Source organism: Argopecten irradians, chromosome 11 (genome assembly GCF_041381155.1).
Source record: "Argopecten irradians isolate NY chromosome 11, Ai_NY, whole genome shotgun sequence".
Classification (NCBI taxonomy): Eukaryota; Metazoa; Mollusca; class Bivalvia; order Pectinida; family Pectinidae; genus Argopecten; species Argopecten irradians.
Genome location: NC_091144.1, coordinates 41,255,803 through 41,277,888, shown reverse-complemented (window position 1 = coordinate 41,277,888; position 22,086 = coordinate 41,255,803). Strand labels below are relative to the sequence as shown.

General features: G+C 39.4%; 1 protein-coding gene across 1 annotated transcript; it reads left to right on the top strand.

Moving 5' to 3' along the window:
• The first annotated feature begins 10,495 nt into the window (after positions 1-10,495).
• Positions 10,496-20,031, top strand: LOC138334642 (major facilitator superfamily domain-containing protein 10-like). Its single transcript, XM_069283279.1, has 7 exons — positions 10,496-10,802; positions 11,106-11,161; positions 12,642-12,694; positions 13,332-13,422; positions 14,792-14,929; positions 19,540-19,668; positions 19,988-20,031. Exons 2-7 carry the CDS (start codon positions 11,107-11,109, stop codon positions 20,029-20,031), a joined length of 510 nt encoding a protein of 169 aa, XP_069139380.1. The 5' UTR covers positions 10,496-10,802; position 11,106.
• Positions 20,032-22,086: the final 2,055 nt, after the last annotated feature.

Genomic DNA, 22,086 nt, shown 5'->3' with positions numbered 1-22,086 from the left:
GTTCTGACTTGTATGTTTGTATACAGGCCAAGTCTATAGCAGTTACTAGTTCTGACTTGTATGTTTGTATACAGGCCAAGTCTATAGCAGTTACTAGTTCTGACTTGTATGTTTGTATGACTTGTATGTTTGTATACAGGCCAAGTCTATAGCAGTTACTAGTTCTGACTTGTATGTTTGTATACAGGCCAAGTCTATAGCAGTTACTAGTTCTGACTTGTATGTTTGTATACAGGCCAAGTCTATAGCAGTTACTAGTTCTGACTTGTATGTTTGTATACAGGCCAAGTCTATAGCAGTTACTAGTTCTGACTTGTATGTTTGTATACAGGCCAAGTCTATAGCAGTTACTAGTTCTGACTTGTATGTTTGTATACAGGCCAAGTCTATAGCAGTTACTAGTTCTGACTTGTATGTTTGTATACAGGCCAAGTCTATAGCAGTTACTAGTTCTGACTTGTATGTTTGTATACAGGCCAAGTCTATAGCAGTTACTAGTTCTGACTTGTATGTTTGTATACAGGCCAAGTCTATAGCAGTTACTAGTTCTGACTTGTATGTTTGTATACAGGCCAAGTCTATAGCAGTTACTAGTTCTGACTTGTATGTTTGTATACAGGCCAAGTCTATAGCAGTTACTAGTTCTGACTTGTATGTTTGTATACAGGCCAAGTCTATAGCAGTTACTAGTTCTGACTTGTATGTTTGTATGACTTGTATGTTTGTATACATGCTCAAAGTCTATAGCAGTTACTAGTTTCTGACTTGTATGTTTGTATACAGGCCAAGTCTATAGCAGTTACTAGTTCTGACTTGTATGTTTGTATACAGGCCAAGTCTATAGCAGGTACTAGTTCTGACTTGTATGTTTGTATACAGGCCAAGTCTATAGCAGTTACTAGTTCTGACTTGTATGTTTGTATAGGCCAAGTCTATAGCAGTTACTAGTTCTGACTTGTATGTTTGTATACAGGCCAAGTCTATAGCTAGTTACTAGTTCTGACTTGTATGTTTGTATACAGGCCAAGTCTATAGCAGGGTATAGTTCTGACTTGTATGTTTGTATACAGGCCAAGTCTATAGCAGTTACTAGTTCTGACTTGTATGTTTGTATACAGGCCAAGTCTATAGCAGTACTAGTTCTGACTTGTATGTTTGTATACAGGCCAAGTCTATAGCAGGTACTAGTTCTGACTTGTATGTTTGTATGACTTGTATGTTTGTATACAGGCCAAGTCTATAGCAGTTACTAGTTCTGACTTGTATGTTTGTATACTAGGCCAAGTCTATAGCAGTTACTAGTTCTGACTTGTATGTTTGTATACAGGCCAAGTCTATAGCAGTTACTAGTTCTGACTTGTATGTTTGTATACAGGCCAAGTCTATAGCAGTTACTAGTTTCTGACTTGTATGTTTGTATACAGGCCAAGTTCTATAGAATGTTACTAGTTCTGACTTGTATGTTTGTATACAGGCCAAGTCTATAGCAGTTACTAGTTCTGACTTGTATGTTTGTATGAACTTGTATGTTTTAAATACAGGCCAAGTCTTAATTTGTATCTAGTTCTGACTTGTATGTTTTGTACTAGTAATAGTTCTGACTTGTATGTTTGTATACAGGCCAAGTCTATAGCAGTTACTAGTTCTGACTTGTATGTTTGTATGTTATGTTAACTGGCCAAGTTCCTATAGTATGTTTTGTAGTTCTGGTATACAGGCCAAGTCTATAGCAGTTACTAGTTTCTGACTTGTATGTTTGTATACAGGCCAAGTCTATAGCAGTTACTAGTTATGACTTGTATGTTTGTATACAGGCCAAGTCTATAGCAGTTACTAGTTCTGACTTGTATGTTTGTTTACAGGCCAAGTCTATAGCAGTTACTAGTTCTGCTTGTATGGTTGTAAGTCTATACAGCCAGTCTATAGCAGTTACATAGTTCTGACTTGTATGTTTGTATACAGGCCAAGTCTATAGCAGTTGCTAAGTTCTGATCTTGTATGTTTGTATAAAAAACAGGCCAATGTCTATAGTAGGTTACTTAGTTACTGACTATGTAGTTTGTATACATGGCAATGTCTATAGCAGTTACTAGTTCTGACTTGTATGTTTGTATATCAGGCCAAGTCTATAGCAGGTACTAGTTCTGACTTGTATGTTTGTTTACAGGCCAAGTCTATAGCAGGTACTAGTTCTGACTTGTATGTTTGTATACAGGCCAAGTCTATCTCTATCTCACTCACAATGTCTACAGTACTCAACAGAGTAAGTTCACCAATGGGTCTGACCGACTCCTCTTATCTCACTCACAACTGTCTACAGTACAACAGGTAAGTTCACCAAATGGGTCTGACCACTCTCTTATCTCACTCACAACTGTCTACAGTACAACAGGTAAGTTCACCAAAGTGGTCTGACCACTCTCTTATCTCACTCACAACTGTCTACAGTACAACAGGTAAGTTCACCAAAGGGTCTGACCACTCTCTTATCTCACTCACAACTGTCTACAGTACAACAGGTAAGTTCACCAAAGGGTCTGACCACTCTCTTATCTCACTCACAACTGTCTACAGTACAACAGGTAAGTTCACCAAAGGGTCTCTGACCACTCTCTTAATCTCACTCACAACTGTCTACAGTACAACAGGTAAGTTCACCAAAGGGTCTGGACCACTCTCTTATCTCACTCACAACTGTCTACAGTACAACAGGTAAGTTCACCAAAGTGTCTGACCACTCTCTTATCTCACTCACAACAACAACCGTCTACAGTACAACAACAGGTAAGTTCACCAAAGGGTCTGACCACTCTCTTATCTCACTCACAACTGTCTACAGTACAACAGGTAAGTTCACCAAAGGGTCTGACCACTCTCTTATCTCACTCACAACTGTCTACAGTACAACAGGTAAGTTCACCAAAGGGTCTGACCACTCTCTTATCTCACTCACAACTGTCTACAGTACAACAGGTAAGTTCACCAAAGGGTCTGACCACTCTCTTATATCTCACTCACAAAACTGTCTACAGTACAACAGGTAAGTTCACCAAAGGTCTGACCACTCTCTTATCTCACTCACAAACCGTCTACAGTACAACAGGTAAGTTCACCAAAGGGTCTGACCACTCTCTTATCTCACTCACAACTGTCTACAGTACAACAGGTAAGTTCACCAAAGGGTCTGACCACTCTCTTATCTCACTCACAACTGTCTACAGTACAACAGGTAAGTTCACCAAAGGGTCTGACCACTCTCTTATCTCACTCACAACTGTCTACAGTACAACAGGTAAGTTCACCAAAGGGTCTGACCACTCTCTTATCTCACTCACAACTGTCTACAGTACAACAGGTAAGTTCACCAAAGTGTCTGACCACTCTCTTATCTCACTCACAAACCGTCTACAGTACAACAGGTAAGTTCACCAAAGGGTCTGACCACTCTCTTATCTCACTCACAACTGTCTACAGTACAACAGGTAAGTTCACCAAAGGGTCTGACCACTCTCTTATCTCACTCACAACTGTCTACAGTACAACAGGTAAGTTCACCAAAGGGTCTGACCACTCTCTTATCTCACTCACAACTGTCTACAGTACAACAGGTAAGTTCACCAAAGGGTCTGACCACTCTCTTATCTCACTCACAACCGTCTACAGTACAACAGGTAAGTTCACCAAAGGGTCTGACCACTCTCTTATCTCACTCACAACTGTCTACAGTACAACAGGTAAGTTCACCAAAGGGTCTGACCACTCTCTTATCTCACTCACAACTGTCTACAGTACAACAGGTAAGTTCACCAAAGTGTCTGACCACTCTCTTATCTCACTCACAACTGTCTACAGTACAACAGGTAAGTTCACCAAAGGGTCTTACCACTCTCTTATCTCACTCACAACTGTCTACAGTACAACAGGTAAGTTCACCAAAGTGTCTGACCACTCTCTTATCTCACTCACAACTGTCTACAGTACAACAGGTAAGTTCACCAAAGGGTCTGACCACTCTCTTATCTCACTCACAACTGTCTACAGTACAACAGGTAAGTTCACCAAAGGGTCTGACCACTCTCTTATCTCACTCACAACTGTCTACAGTACAACAGGTAAGTTCACCAAAGGGTCTGACCACTCTCTTATCTCACTCACAACTGTCTACAGTACAACAGGTAAGTTCACCAAAGTGTCTGACCACTCTCTTATCTCACTCACAACTGTCTACAGTACAACAGGTAAGTTCACCAAAGTGTCTGACCACTCTCTTATCTCACTCACAACTGTCTACAGTACAACAGGTAAGTTCACCAAAGGGTCTGACCACTCTCTTATCTCACTCACAACTGTCTACAGTACAACAGGTAAGTTCACCAAAGGGTCTGACCACTCTCTTATCTCACTCACAACTGTCTACAGTACAACAGGTAAGTTCACCAAAGTGTCTGACCACTCTCTTATCTCACTCACAACTGTCTACAGTACAACAGGTAAGTTCACCAAAGGGTCTGACCACTCTCTTATCTCACTCACAACTGTCTACAGTACAACAGGTAAGTTCACCAAAGGGTCTGACCACTCTCTTATCTCACTCACAACTGTCTACAGTACAACAGGTAAGTTCACCAAAGGGTCTGACCACTCTCTTATCTCACTCACAACTGTCTACAGTACAACAGGTAAGTTCACCAAAGGGTCTGACCACTCTCTCTTATCTCACTCACAACTGTCTACAGTACAACAGGTAAGTTCACCAAAGGGTCTGACCACTCTCTTATCTCACTCACAACTGTCTACAGTACAACAGGTAAGTTCACCAAAGGGTCTGACCACTCTCTTATCTCACTCACAACTGTCTACAGTACAACAGGTAAGTTCACCAAAGGGTCTGACCACTCTCTTATCTCACTCACAACTGTCTACAGTACAACAGGTAAGTTCACCAAAGGGTCTGACCACTCTCTTATCTCACTCACAACTGTCTACAGTACAACAGGTAAGTTCACCAAAGGGTCTGACCACTCTCTTATCTCACTCACAACTGTCTACAGTACAACAGGTAAGTTCACCAAAGGGTCTGACCACTCTCTTATCTCACTCACAACTGTCTACAGTACAACAGGTAAGTTCACCAAAGGTCTGACCACTCTCTTATCTCACTCACAACTGTCTACAGTACAACAGGTAAGTTCACCAAAGGGTCTGACCACTCTCTTATCTCACTCACAACTGTCTACAGTACAACAGGTAAGTTCACCAAAGGGTCTGACCACTCTCTTATCTCACTCACAACTGTCTACAGTACAACAGGTAAGTTCACCAAAGGGTCTGACCACTCTCTTATCTCACTCACAACTGTCTACAGTACAACAGGTAAGTTCACCAAAGGGTCTGACCACTCTCTTATCTCACTCACAACTGTCTACAGTACAACAGGTAAGTTCACCAAAGGGTCTGACCACTCTCTTATCTCACTCACAACTGTCTACAGTACAACAGGTAAGTTCACCAAAGGGTCTGACCACTCTCTTATCTCACTCACAACTGTCTACAGTACAACAGGTAAGTTCACCAAAGGGTCTGACCACTCTCTTATCTCACTCACAACTGTCTACAGTACAACAGGTAAGTTCACCAAAGGGTCTGACCACTCTCTTATCTCACTCACAACTGTCTACAGTACAACAGGTAAGTTCACCAAAGGGTCTGACCACTCTCTTATCTCACTCACAACTGTCTACAGTACAACAGGTAAGTTCACCAAAGGGTCTGACCACTCTCTTATCTCACTCACAACTGTCTACAGTACAACAGGTAAGTTCACCAAAGGGTCTGACCACTCTCTTATCTCACTCACAACTGTCTACAGTACAACAGGTAAGTTCACCAAAGGGTCTGACCACTCTCTTATCTCACTCACAACTGTCTACAGTACAACAGGTAAGTTCACCAAAGGGTCTGACCACTCTCTTATCTCACTCACAACTGTCTACAGTACAACAGGTAAGTTCACCAAAGGGTCTGACCACTCTCTTATCTCACTCACAACGTCCCACTCACTCTCTATCTCACTCACAACTGTCTACAGTACAACAGGTAAGTTCACCAAAGGGTCTGACCACTCTCTTATCTCACAACTGTCTACAGTACAACAGGTAAGTTCACCAAAGGGTCTGACCACTCTCTTATCTCACTCACAACTGTCTACAGTACAACAGGTAAGTTCACCAAAGGGTCTGACCACTCTCTTATCTCACTCACAACTGTCTACAGTACAACAGGTAAGTTCACCAAAGGGTCTGACCACTCTCTTATCTCACTCACAACTGTCTACAGTACAACAGGTAAGTTCACCAAAGGGTCTGACCACTCTCTTATCTCACTCACAACTGTCTACAGTACAACAGGTAAGTTCACCAAAGGGTCTGACCACTCTCTTATCTCACTCACAACACTGTCTACAGTACAACAGGTAAGTTCACCAAAGGGTCTGACCACTCTCTTATCTCACTCACAACTGTCTACAGTACAACAGGTAAGTTCACCAAAGGGTCTGACCACTCTCTTATCTCACTCACAACTGTCTACAGTACAACAGGTAAGTTCACCAAAGGGTCTGACCACTCTCTTATCTCACTCACAACTGTCTACAGTACAACAGGTAAGTTCACCAAAGGGTCTGACCACTCTCTTATCTCACTCACAACTGTCTACAGTACAACAGGTAAGTTCACCAAAGGGTCTGACCACTCTCTTATCTCACTCACAACTGTCTACAGTACAACAGGTAAGTTCACCAAAGGGTCTGACCACTCTCTTATCTCACTCACAACCGTCTACAGTACAACAGGTAAGTTCACCAAAGGGTCTGACCACTCTCTTATCTCACAACAACCGTCTACAGTACAACAGGTAAGTTCACCAAAGGGTCTGACCACTCTCTTATCTCACAACTGTCTACAGTACAACAGGTAAGTTCACCAAAGGGTCTGACCACTCTCTTATCTCACTCACAACTGTCTACAGTACAACAGGTAAGTTCACCAAAGGGTCTGACCACTCTCTTATCTCACAACTGTCTACAGTACAACAGGTAAGTTCACCAAAGGGTCTGACCACTCTCTTATCTCACAACCGTCTACAGTACAACAGGTAAGTTCACCAAAGGGTCTGACCACTCTCTTATCTCACAACTGTCTACAGTACAACAGGTAAGTTCACCAAAGGGTCTGACCACTCTCTTATCTCACTCACAACTGTCTACAGTACAACAGGTAAGTTCACCAAAGGGTCTGGACCACTCTCTTATCTCACTCACAACTGTCTACAGTACAACAGGTAAGTTCACCAAAGGGTCTGACCACTCTCTTATCTCACTCACAACTGTCTACAGTACAACAGGTAAGTTCACCAAAGGGTCTGACCGCTCTCTTATCTCACTCACAACTGTCTACAGTACAACAGGTAAGTTCACCAAAGGGTCTGACCGCTCTCTTATCTCACTCACAACTGTCTACAGTACAACAGGTAAGTTCACCAAAGGGTCTGACCACTCTCTTATCTCACTCACAACTGTCTACAGTACAACAGGTAAGTTCACCAAAGTGTCTGACCACTCTCTTATCTCACTCACAACTGTCTACAGTACAACAGGTAAAGTTCACCAAAGTGTCTGACCACTCTCTTATCTCACAACCGTCTACAGTACAACAGGTAAGTTCACCAAAGTGTCTGACCACTCTCTTATCTCACTCACAACTGTCTACAGTACAACAGGTAAGTTCACCAAAGGGTCTGACCACTCTCTTATCTCACTCACAACTGTCTACAGTACAACAGGTAAGTTCACCAAAGGGTCTGACCACTCTCTTATCTCACTCACAACATGTCTACAGTACAACAGGTAAGTTCACCAAAGGGTCTGACCACTCTCTTATCTCACTCACAACTGTCTACAGTACAACAGGTAAGTTCACCAAAGGGTCTGACCACTCTCTTATCTCACTCACAACTGTCTACAGTACAACAGGTAAGTTCACCAAAGGGTCTGACCACTCTCTTATCTCACTCACAACTGTCTACAGTACAACAGGTAAGTTCACCAAAGGGTCTGACCACTCTCTTATCTCACTCACAACTGTCTACAGTACAACAGGTAAGTTCACCAAAGGGTCTGACCACTCTCTTATCTCACTCACAACTGTCTACAGTACAACAGGTAAGTTCACCAAAGGGTCTGACCTCTCTCTTATCTCACTCACAACTGTCTACAGTACAACAGGTAAGTTCACCAAAGGGTCTGACCACTCTCTTATCTCACTCACAACTGTCTACAGTACAACAGGTAAGTTCACCAAAGGGTCTGACCACTCTCTTATCTCACTCACAACTGTCTACAGTACAACAGGTAAGTTCACCAAAGGGTCTGACCACTCTCTTATCTCACTCACAACTGTCTACAGTACAACAGGCAAGTTCACCAAAGGGTCTGACCACTCTCTTATCTCACTCAAAACTGTCTACAGTACAACAGGTAAGTTCACCAAAGTGTCTGACCACTCTCTTATCTCACTCACAACCGTATACAGTACAACAGGCAAGTTCACCAAAGGGTCTGACCACTCTCTTATCTCACTCAAAACTGTCTACAGTACAACAGGTAAGTTCACCATAGGGTCTGACTACTCTCTTATCTCACTCACAACTGTCTACAGTACAACAGGTAAGTTCACCAAAGGGTCTGACCACTCTCTTATCTCACTCACAACTGTCTACAGTACAACAGGTAAGTTCACCAAAGGGTCTGACCACTCTCTTATCTCACTCACAACTGTCTACAGTACAACAGGTAAGTTCACCAAAGGGTCTGACCACTCTCTTATCTCACTCACAACCGTCTACAGTACAACAGGTAAGTTCACCAAAGGGTCTGACCACTCTCTTATCTCACTCACAACTGTCTACAGTACAACAGGTAAGTTCACCAAAGGGTCTGACCACTCTCTTATCTCACTCACAACTGTCTACAGTACAACAGGTAAGTTCACCAAAGGGTCTGACCACTCTCTTATCTCACTCACAACCGTCTACAGTACAACAGGTAAGTTCACCAAAGGGTCTGACCACTCTCTTATCTCACTCACAACTGTCTACAGTACAACAGGTAAGTTCACCAAAGGGTCTGACCACTCTCTTATCTCACTCACAACTGTCTACAGTACAACAGGTAAGTTCACCAAAGGGTCTGACCACTCTCTTATCTCACTCACAACTGTCTACAGTACAACAGGTAAGTTCACCAAAGGGTCTGACCACTCTCTTATCTCACTCACAACTGTCTACAGTACAACAGGTAAGTTCACCAAAGGGTCTGACCACTCTCTTATCTCACTCACAACTGTCTACAGTACAACAGGTAAGTTCACCAAAGGGTCTGACCACTCTCTTATCTCACTCACAACTGTCTACAGTACAACAGGTAAGTTCACCAAAGTGTCTGACCACTCTCTTATCTCACTCACAACTGTCTACAGTACAACAGGTAAGTTCACCAAAGGGTCTGACCACTCTCTTATCTCACTCACAACTGTCTACAGTACAACAGGTAAGTTCACCAAAGGGTCTGACCACTCTCTTATCTCACTCACAACTGTCTACAGTACAACAGGTAAGTTCACCAAAGGGTCTGACCACTCTCTTATCTCACTCACAACTGTCTACAGTACAACAGGTAAGTTCACCAAAGGGTCTGACCACTCTCTTATCTCACTCACAACTGTCTACAGTACAACAGGTAAGTTCACCAAAGTGTCTGACCACTCTCTTATCTCACTCACAACCGTCTACAGTACAACAGGTAAGTTCACCAAAGGGTCTGACCACTCTCTTATCTCACTCACAACTGTCTACAGTACAACAGGTAAGTTCACCAAAGGGTCTGACCGCTCTCTTATCTCACTCACAACTGTCTACAGTACAACAGGTAAGTTCACCAAAGTGTCTGACCACTCTCTTATCTCACTCAAACTGTCTACAGTACAACAGGTAAGTTCACCAAAGGGTCTGACCACTCTCTCTTATCTCACTCACAACCGTCTACAGTACAACAGGTAAGTTCATCAAAGTGTCTGACCGCTCTCTTATCTCACTCACAACCGTTTACATTAAAACAGGTAAGTTCACCAAAGGGTCTGACCACTCTCTTATCTCACTCACAACTGTCTACAGTACAACAGGTAAGTTCACCAAAGGGTCTGACCGCTCTCTTATCTCACTCACAACCATCTACAGTACAACAGGTAAGTTCACCAAAGTGTCTGACCTCTCACTTATCTCACTCACAACTGTTTACAGTACAACAGGTAAGTTCACCAAAGGGTCTGACCACTCTCTTATCTCACTCACAACTGTCTACAGTACAACATGTAAGTTCACCAAAGGGTCTTACCACTCTCTTATCTCACTCAAAACTGTCTACAGTACAACATGTAAGTTCACCAAAGTGTCTGACCACTCTCTTATCTCACTCACAACCGTCTACAGTACAACAGGTAAGTTCACCAAAGGGTCTGACCACTCTCTTATCTCACTCACAACTGTCTACAGTACAACAGGTAAGTTCACCAAAGGGTCTGACCACTCTCTTATCTCACTCACAACTGTCTACAGTACAACAGGTAAGTTCACCAAAGGGTCTGACCACTCTCTTATCTCACTCACAACTGTCTACAGTACAACAGGTAAGTTCACCAAAGGGTCTGACCGCTCTCTTATCTCACTCACAACCGTCTACAGTACAACAGGTAAGTTCACCAAAGGGTCTGACCACTCTCTTATCTCACTCACAACTGTCTGGCCCAAAGGATCAGGATGATGATCATTAAAAGTCATCTTCTTCCGTGGTCATTTCATTCAAATAATTTCTTCTCAATAACTTTTTTTAGTTTGGTTTCACTGTAAATGCTGAGTTTTGATTGGTCAAAATTGAGTGAAAATGTCAAGAATGAAAAATACCACATATATTTTCACCATAAAACCTTTTATTTCACTCTAAAAAAATTCACTATTAAAGTATATTGACCTGAATTCTGTTTTTCTGATTTCAGTATGCAACAAGGGAAAATGTTTTTCTTTATAGGAACTGTAATGGCTTTAGTTCAAGGTGAGTCGGGCTTACATGCTGATGATGTTCATTAATCACTTAAACCCCAAAATAGTTGATCATCAATAAAAAAAAAAAGACAAAAATCCAAAGCTCAATAATAAGTATTTTTATGTCATAAAAGGTTTCAGTAAAATCCTTTCGATAGTTCTCTCTGTTATGTACAGAGAATTCAGTATTATCATGTTGATAGTTCTGTCTGTTATGTACAGAGAATTCAGTATTATCATGTTGATAGTTCTCTGTTATGTACAGAGAATTCAGTATTATCATGTTGATAGTTCTCTCTGTTATGTACAGAGAATTCAGTATTATCATGTTGATAGTTCTCTGTTATGTACAGAGAATTCAGTATTATCATGTTGATAGTTCTCTCTGTTATGTACAGAGAATTCAGTATTATCATGTTGATAGTTCTCTCTGTTATGTACAGAGAATTCAGTATTATCATGTTGATAGTTCTCTCTGTTATGTACAGAGAATTCAGTATTATCATGTTGATAGTTCTCTCTGTTATGTACAGAAAAATTCAGTATTATCATGTTGATAGTTCTCTCTGTTATGTACGGAGAATTCAGTATTATCTTGTTGATAGTTCTGTCTGTTATGTACAGAGAATTCAGTATTATCATGTTGATAGCTCTCTCTGTTATGTACAGAGAATTCAGTATTATCTTGTTGATAGTTCTCTCTGTTATGTACAGAGAATTCAGTATTATCATGTTGATAGTTCTCTCTGTTATGTACAGAGAATTCAGTATTATCATGTTGATAGTTCTCTCTGTTATGTACAGAGAATTCAGTATTATCATGTTGATAGTTCTGTCTGTTATGTACAGAGAATTCAGTATTATCATGTTGATAGTTCTCTGTTATGTACAGAGAATTCAGTATTATCTTGTTGATAGTTCTCTCTGTTATGTACAGAGAATTCAGTATTATCATGTTGATAGTTCTCTCTGTTATGTACAGAGAATTCAGTATTATCATGTTGATAGTTCTCTCTGTTATGTACAGAGAATTCAGTATTATCATGTTGATAGTTCTCTCTGTTATGTACAGAGAATTCAGTATTATCTTGTTGATAGTTCTCTCTGTTATGTACAGAGAATTCAGTATTATCTTGTTGATAGTTCTCTCTGTTATGTACAGAGAATTCTCAGTACAGAGAATTCAGTATTATCTTGTTGATAGTTCTCTCTGTTATGTACAGAGAATTCAGTATTATCATGTTGATAGTTCTCTCTGTTATGTACAGAGAATTCAGTATTATCTTGTTGATAGTTCTCTCTGTTATGTACAGAGAATTCAGTATTATCATGTTGATAGTTCTCTCTGTTATGTACAGAGAATTCAGTATTATCATGTTGATAGTTCTCTCTGTTATGTACAGAGAATTCAGTATTATCATGTTGATAGTTCTCTCTGTTATGTAGAGAGAATTCAGTATTATTATGTTGATAGTTCTCTCTGGGTTTAGGTGGTTATGTACGGAGAATTCAGTCTGGAAAACAGCTGAGAATTGCCACTATTGTGAGTATACCTTAATATATAAAATCTATAGTACACAATTGTTTATTGTATCAAAGCACATGTGCAATATGTGTTAACGATAATGTGGTCTTGACACCATGATTTACTCTTTGTAATAGTGCCTGGAGAAGCAGATACTATTGAAGGGGCGAGATATTTTAACGTGAATGTAATATGACGTCAGTATTACATGACGTCATAATAACGTACGTTGCGCTTTAACCAAGGTGTCATTAAAATGGTGGACAGACTGGCGTACGGGGAAGGAAACTTATGTTGTTTAAAGATGTCATTTTCCTTGTCCAATATTGATCTACTTGTAATCTTCATGAAACTGATTTTTGAAATAATTTATGTAATTAACAATGTTAAACAACCTGCTGTGGAAATAAAGACACCATTGCCAAGTTTCCCTTGAAGTGTATTTGTTACTATGAAATGAACAGGGCTCATACACATATGACAGTGATGTACTAACCCCATTATTGTCTGGCCTATAGGGGACTATACCTTCCCTCTACAATACTATGGGGCAATAGGGCCCTCTAAACCAAATCATAATAGACAATTATGTGTAGATGAATTGTGTCTTGGCGTGATAATACCGTCCTATTTGTCCAATAATTCTCTGTTTTAGGGGATGTCCCTGCTGATACCAGCGTTTGTGATAATGGCGTTTGCTCACTCTGCCGTCCTCATGTATCTGGCTCTCATGCTTTTTGCGTTTGGTGAGTCGATCTTTAAAAAAAATATATTTTAGGATCTAATGACCCTCTTATTTTTTTTTCTCAGAAAGTACTGAAGATATCTGTCAGATCATAGATAGATTCCCTTAAAACCCTAGTTGTGCATATTGCATTTCGCATGTGATCGGTCAACCAAATGGCTGACAGGCAGCCATCTTGGATTTTGATATTTAAAGTTTAAAAAGCAGTGAAAATCCAGTGTCAGACACACTGTAAACCAACGTTTGTAAATTCTCTTTCGCGAAGTTCGCAATCAACTAAAAATCGCGAAAGTTAATCTCCAAGAATTATTATCGATATATTTGTGTGACTGTAAAGTTCAAATAAGTTTGTTGCTGGTAGCATTAAGACATCGCCAGGCAGAAATCATCAACAGCGTATTTATTTTATTCCGTTGAAAAACTTTTGATCATATGCTATTCCATATTGACAAACACTTCATCTTTCACTCTTTTCCACAGTTTTCTCAACTGTCTGTCTGACATGATAAACTATGATTGGTCTGTTTCAGCCTCTGTCTGACATGATAAACTATGATTGGTCTGTTTCAGCCTCTGTCTGACATGATAAACTATGATTGGTCTGTTTCAGCCTCTGTCTGACATGATAAACTATGATTGGTCTGTTTCAGCCTCTGTCTGACAAGACCAATTATGATTGGTCTGTTTCAGCCTCTGTCTGACATGATAAACTACGATTGGTCTGTTTCAGCCTCTGTCTGACATGATAAACTATGATTGGTCTGTTTCAGCCTCTGTCTGACAAGACCAATTATGATTGGTCTGTTTCAGCCTCTGTCTGACAAGATAAACTATGATTGGTCTGTTTCAGCCTCTGTCTGACAAGATAAACTATGATTGGTCTGTTTCAGCCTCTGTCTGACAAGATCAACTATGATTGGTCTGTTTCAGCCTCTGTCTGACAAGATAAACTATGATTGGTCTGTTTCAGCCTCTGTCTGACAAGATAAACTATGATTGGTCTGTTTCAGCCTCTGTCTGACAAGACCAATTATGATTGGTCTGTTTCAGCCTCTGTCTGACATGATAAACTACGATTGGTCTGTTTCAGCCTCTGTCTGACATGATAAACTATGATTGGTCTGTTTCAGCCTCTGTCTGACAAGACCAATTATGATTGGTCTGTTTCAGCCTCTGTCTGACAAGATAAACTATGATTGGTCTGTTTCAGCCTCTGTCTGACAAGATCAACTATGATTGGTCTGTTTCAGCCTCTGTCTGATAAGATAAACTATGATTGGTCTGTTTCAGCCTCTGTCTGACAAGATAAACTATGATTGGTCTGTTTCAGCCTCTGTCTGACAAGATTAACTATGATTGGTCTGTTTCAGCCTCTGCCACAGTGGTGCCTTGTTTGACGACCCTTATTTCAGAGTATGGAGGAAGTGATCAGAAAGGAGTTATTTTGGGAGTGTTTAGATCCCTAGGGGCTCTCGCTCGCGCCATTGGACCTGTTGTCTCATCTGTGGGTAGGTTTGAAAAAGATGTTACAGGAGCCTATAATAATCACTGTGTCTGTCAATTTATCGCTCTTTTCCCGGTTATTAGCTCACCTAGCCCGAAGGGCCGGTGAGCTTATGTCATGGCGCGGTGTCTGTCATCGTCCGTCCGTCAACATTTCCTTTAAATCACTACTAGTCATAAAGTTCTGGATGGATTGTAACCAAATTTGGCCACAAACATCCTTGCGGGAAGGGGAACAGAACTTGTATAAATTTTGGCTCTGAACCCCCAGGTGCAGGAGGGGTGGGGCCCAATAGGGGAATTTGAGGTAAATCCTATAAATCGCTACTTGTCCTAGAGTTCTCCATAGATTGTAACCAAATTCGGCTACAAACATCTTTGGGAGAAGGGGAACAGTACCTGTATAAATTTTGGCTCTGACCCCCCGGGGGCAGGAGGGGGTGGCCCATAGGGGAATTTGAAGTAAATCCTATAAATCGCTACTTGTCCTAGGGTTCTGCATGGATTGTAACCAGATTTGGCCACAATCATCGATATCCTTGGGAGAAGGGGAACAGAGTTTGTATGAATTTTGGTTCTGACCCCCTAGGGGCAGGAGTGGCAGGGCCCAATAGGGGAATTAGAGGTAAATATTCCAATTCCTTCAGAAAAGAAACAATGAACCTGTATTCAGAACATTATTTGGCATTCCAAACCAGGTGAGCGATACAGGCTCTCTGGGCCTCTTGTTTATCTCTCTTAACTGAATAATTTATCTCTTTCCCCAATATTTTATCTCTTTTTCCCTAGTAATTTATCTCTCTTTCCCTAGTAATTTACATTTTTTTGTATCTCTCTTTCCAAGTAATTTATCTCACTTTCCCCAGTATTTTATTTTCCCTAGTAATTTATCTCTCTTTCCCTAGTAATTTATCTCTCTTTCCCTAGTAATTTATCTCTCTTTGCCAGTAATTTATCTCACTTTCCCCAATATTTCATCTCTTTCCCTAGTAATTTATCTTTCTTTCCCTGGTAATTTATCTCTCTTTCCCCATAGAGATTGAACAGTGTTTTGATTGCGTTAAAGGTGGTATGAACGCTGCAATGGGATACAGACATATTCAATGTAGCGCTACATGTAGAATATGTGACATGTCTGTATCCCATTGCGTTCATACCACCTTTAACGCAATCAAAACACTGTTCAATCTTTATATTTACATAAATAAGTCTAATTTTACGTCAAATTTAAAACGGTGATGGTTGCTAAGTTAGGTAACTACGATTGTTGAATGTTATAGCTGCAGTTTGATTTGAAATATAACAATGACACCTTTAATTATTTTTAAATTATATTTTTTTTTCCAATTTGATAATGTATCAATAATGTCCATTTCGAATAAAAATTGAGATAACCGAGGCGGAGCGACTACCGGTATCGTTGTCAGGGTAGTGATGCGGTACGAAGTGGAGCGAGCTGCCATATTTGATTTTCAACCGAGGAAAGTAACTGTGAAATAGTCTGTTGATCAAATGGTATGACTGTTGAGCTGCTGAATGTTTCTAATGTATGTATCGGTCTATGTACGCGACATAGACTAAATTCTTCATAGTCACGACTTTTATTTTATTGTACGGATGATAGACAAGTGTTTGCAAGGTGTGTGACTGACTTAACTATGGAATTCCTTGAACATTCCTGAGGAAACCCCCCTGTTGTAGACCTGACCAGCGATTCTTTTTGTTGTTTATTACCGTTACAATGCTTGAACACATATTCTGTTTTGATGTCAAGTACATTTTAATTGGATCTTATAACAACTCTTTATTATTATTTTGAATCCGATAACGATGAAACTTTGTTTTCATTTCATACAGTAGGCCAACCGAGTAGGCTAATGACGAGCATGTTATTGTCTGTGCCGCCTAAGGATCAGTCTTGAGAGACAAATAGAAGACCGAAATCGTTTTTTAGTTTATTATTAATTCAAAGCAAATCTGTCATCTGTGAAAAGGCAAAATGTAAATTAAGTAATTATAGTTTATTTAGATTATCATATGACGCAAAATCTTACCGAAGCGTGAACTAAAAATAGTCCGATCCTACTTTGGGTTTGTATTCATACGTCGTTGCGTTTACGCTAATTTGAATGCAACTCCCCTCCCGTTGACTATATAGAGGCATATGTAAATATAGTAATTTACCTCTCTTTCCCTAGTAATTTATCTTTCTTTCCCTAATAATTTATCTCTCTTTCCCTAGTAATTTATCTTTCTTTCCCTAGTAATTTATCTCTCTTTCCCCAGTTTTTATCTCTTTCCCTAGTATTTTATCTCTCTTTCCTCACTTTTTATCTCTTTCCCTAGTATTTTTATCTCTCTTTCCCAGTTATTTATAACTCTTGCCACAGTAATTTATCTCTTTTTCCCTGGCTTTATTTTCCAGAATAAATTATTCCTCTTTCCCCAGTAATTTGTCTCTCTTTCCCTGGAAAGTTATCTCTCTTTCTCAAGTAATTAAAGTTGTTTCCTGTATTTATTTATTTTCTATATCTTTTTCATGTGCAGTAAACAAAAAACCCAGACACTCTGTATAGCAAAGATGTAAATTTTATATTTTAGTTTGGTACAATGATATTAAAGCTGTGTAATGTTTGTTTCTCCCTCCCCATTAAAGCTGTGTAATGTTTGTTTCTCCCTCCCCATTAAAGCTGTGTAATGTTTGTTTCTCCCTCCCTTTAAAGCTGCATAATGTTTGTTTCTCCCCCAATTAAAGCTGTGTGTAATGTTTGTTTCTCTCCTCCCTTAAGCTGATAATGTTTGTTTCTCCCTCCCATTAAAGCTGTGTATTATGTTTGTTTCTCCCTCCCCATTAAAGCTGTGTAATGTTTGTTTCTCCCTCCCCTTTAAAGCTGTGTAATGTTTGTTTCTCCCTCCCCATTAAAGCTGTGTAATGTTTGTTTCTCCCTCCCCATTAAAGCTGTGTAATGTTTGTTTCTCCCTCCCCATTAAAGCTGTGTAATGTTTGTTTCTCCCTCCCCATTAAAGCTGTGTAATGTTTGTTTCTCCCTCCCCATTAAAGCTGTGTAATGTTTGTTTCTCCCTCCCCATTAAAGCTGTGTAATGTTTGTTTCTCCCTCCCCATTAAAGCTGTGTAATGTTTGTTTCTCCCTCCCCATTAAAGCTGTGTAATGTTTGTTTCTCCCTCCCCATTAAAGCTGTGTAATGTTTGTTTCTCTCCCCTCCCCATTAAAGGTGTAATGTTTGTTTCTCCCTCCCCATTAAAGCTGTGTAATGTTTGTTTCTCCCTCCCCATTAAAGCTGTGTAATGTTTGTTTCTCCCTCCCCATTAAAGCTGTGTAATGTTTGTTTCTCCCTCCCCATTAAAGCTGTGTAATGTTTGTTTCTCCCTCCCCATTAAAGTGTGTATGTTTGTTTCTCCCTCCCCATTAAAGCTGTGTAATGTTTGTTTCTCCCTCCCCATTAAAGCTGTGTAATGTTTGTTTCTCCCTCCCCATTAAAGCTGTGTAATGTTTGTTTCTCCCTCCCCATTAAAGCTGTGTAATGTTTGTTTCTCCCTCCCCATTAAAGCTGTGTAATGTTTGTTTCTCCCTCCCCATTAAAGCTGTGTAATGTTTGTTTCTCCCTCCCCATTAAAGCTGTGTAATGTTTGTTTCTCCCTCCCCATTAAAGCTGTGTAATGTTTGTTTCTCCCTCCCCTTTAAAGCTGTGTAATGTTTGTTTCTCCCTCCCCATTAAAGCTGTGTAATGTTTGTTTCTCCCTCCCCATTAAAGCTGTGTAATGTTTGTTTCTCCCTCCCCATTAAAGCTGTGTAATGTTTGTTTCTCCCTCCCCATTAAAGCTGTGTAATGTTTGTTTCTCCCTCCCCATTAAAGCTGTGTAATGTTTGTTTCTCCCTCCCCATTAAAGCTGTGTAATGTTTGTTTCTCCCTTCCCATTAAAGCTGTGTAATGTTTGTTTCTCCCTCCCCATTAAAGCTGTGTAATGTTTGTTTCTCCCTCCCCATTAAAGCTGTGTAATGTTTGTTTCTCCCTCCCCATTAAAAGCTGTGTAATGTTTGTTTCTCCCTCCCCATTAAAGCTGTGTAATGTTTGTTTCTCCCTAGGTGTATTTTTTCCCTCCCCATTAAAGCTGTGTAATGTTTGTTTCTCCCTCCCCATTAAAGCTGTGTAATGTTTGTTTCTCCCTCCCCATTAAAGCTGTGTAATGTTTGTTTCTCCCTCCCCATTAAGGCTGTGTAATGTTTGTTTTCTCCCTCCCCATTAAAGCTGTGTAATGTTTTGTTTCTCCCTCCCCATTAAAGCTGTGTAATGTCCCTGTTTCTCCCCTCCCCATTAAAGCTGTGTAATGTTTGTTTCTCCCTCCCCATTAAAGGCTGTGTAATGTTTGTTTCTCCCCCTCCCCATTAAAGCTGTGTACTAATGTTTGTTTCTCCCTCCCCATTAAAGCTGTGTAATGTTTGTTTCTCCCTCCCCATTAAAGCTGTGTTAATGTTTGTTTCTCCCTCCCCATTAAAGCTGTGTAATGTTTGTTTCTCCCTCCCCATTAAAGCTGTGTAATGTTTGTTTCTCCCTCCCCATTAAGGCTGTGTAATGTTTGTTTCTCCCTCCCCAGTATACTGGAGCTGTGGTGACAAGAATTTCAATGAAATTTTGCACAAAACTTCTAAGGCATTAGGCCAATCACAAATTGTGAATTATATGGCCCCAACCCCCCAGGGGGCTGTGGGAGGGACCAAAAGGTGTAAAATGGACTCTTCATGGATAGAAGGTGTTGAGGCCCTTTTTAAAATTGTGAATTTCATGGCCCTAGGGTCTCAGCTTTTCCCTTGGGGAGGAGGTCAAATTTACTATAGTTTATAGGGAAAAGATATTTTGGGTATTATTTGTTCAATTTCAATTGAAAATGAGTCAAATTAGGTTAGAATTATTAACCTGAGATAGCATTTTACATCATACAAAAAAAAAATGTATCTAAATTGTTCCTTGTGACCTGGAGCCAGAGGAGTGAAGCCAAAAGGGGTCAAAATGGCTAAAATTTTAAAATTATTCTGTATTCACAGATTTGATGGAACCAAGTGCTCTTCTTAGACTGAAAGGTCTTTAGTGCTATTTTGGCACTACATAACATTATGAACACATTAATAAATATATTATTTGTTCTTGCAATGGGTCAATATATGTTTATACATCCTGTATCAGAACTCAGATGATGCTTTAGGCCCATGGGCCTCTTGTTTCACATAGTAGAGTTATGCAATGGAAAGGATGAATGATTTCAAGTGAGAGACAAGGACATTTTAGCTCACCTTCATTAGATGATGGCCTATTCAAATCACCTTTGGTCTGTCGTCCGTCCTACTGTCCTTTAGCAATTCTTGTTACAACTATTTCTCAGAAAGCACCGTCTCAAATTTCCTACATGTATGTAGGTTCCTCTTGGGGCCTAGTTGCACATATTGTATTATGGGACCAATCAGTTAACAAGATGGCCAACAGGCAGCCATCTTGTGTTTTGATAGTTGAATTTTAAAAAGCAGAGACAAGATCCCCCTGTCCATTGTCAGAAATAGATCATTTTTTGGTGGGCGCTAAGATTCCTCTGGGATCTCTGGTCATCATAACTTAAGAGAAGAATTATATTTAATTGATGTTACCATTAATTCAAACATTTTTATGTTGTATTGACTGAAGTATGGAAGCATGCAAGGGAATATTATTTTATATATTAGATATTTGTTTACTATTCTTCGAGGATTTAGTATGAGTGAAGTTGATCACTTCTAGAGTTGCCGAGGTGATGGTTCTTGTAATTTTTAGTCGTTCTCTAGAATAGGATTACTATCATTGTCCTTACCAAAGGATATTTTTATATCTTTCTGATAAATAACTAGTTCTAAAATTTATTGGCTCATTACCACACTTAAACAAAACATTATAATTGACTCATTACCACACTAAAAACAAACATTGTGATTGGCTCATTACCACACTAAAACCAGACATTATAATGAACTCATTACCACACTAAAACCAAACATGATAATTGGCTCATTACCACACTAAAACCAAACATGATAATTGGTTCATTACCACACTAAAACCAAACATGATAATTGGCTCATTACCACACTAAAACCAAACATTATAATTGACTCATTACCACACTAAAACCAAACATTATAATTGGCTCATTACCACACTTAAACCAAACATTGTAATTGGCTCATTACAACACTAACAACAGTAATGAACTCATTGCCACACTAAAATCAAACTTTATTATAATTGACTCATTACCACAATCAAACCAAACATTTTAATGAACTCATTACCACACTAAAATCAAACATTATAATGAACTCATTACCACACTAAAACCAAACATTATAATGAACTCATTACAACACTAAAACCAAACATTTTAATGAACTTATTACCACACTAAAACCAAACATTGTGATTGGCTCATTACCACACTAAAACCAGACATTGTGATTGGCTCATTACCACACTAAAACCAAACATTATAATTGACTCATTACCACAATAAAACCAAACATTATAATTGGCTCATTACCACACTAAAACCAAACTTTATTATGATTGGCTCATTACCACACTAAAACCAAACATTATAATTGACTCATTACCACACTAACACCAGTAATGAACTCATTACCACACTAAAACCAAACATTGTGATTGGCTCATTACCACACTAAAACCAGACATTGTGATTGGCTCATTACCACACTAAAACCAAACATTATAATTGACTCATTACCACACTAAAACCAAACATTATAATGGACCCATTACCACACTAAAACCAAACATTATAATGGACTCATTACCACACTAAAACCAAACATTATAATTGACTCAATCCCACACTAAAACCAAACATTATTATAATGGACTCATTACCACAATAAAACCAAACATTGTAATTGGCTCATTACCGCACTAAAACCAGACATTTTAATGAACTTATTACCACACTAAAATCAAACATTTTAATGAACTCATTACAACACTAAAACCAAACATTTTAATGAACTTATTACCACACTAAAATCAAACATTTTAATGAACTCATTACAACACTAAAACCAAACATTTTAATGAACTTATTACCACACTAACTCCAGTAATGAAC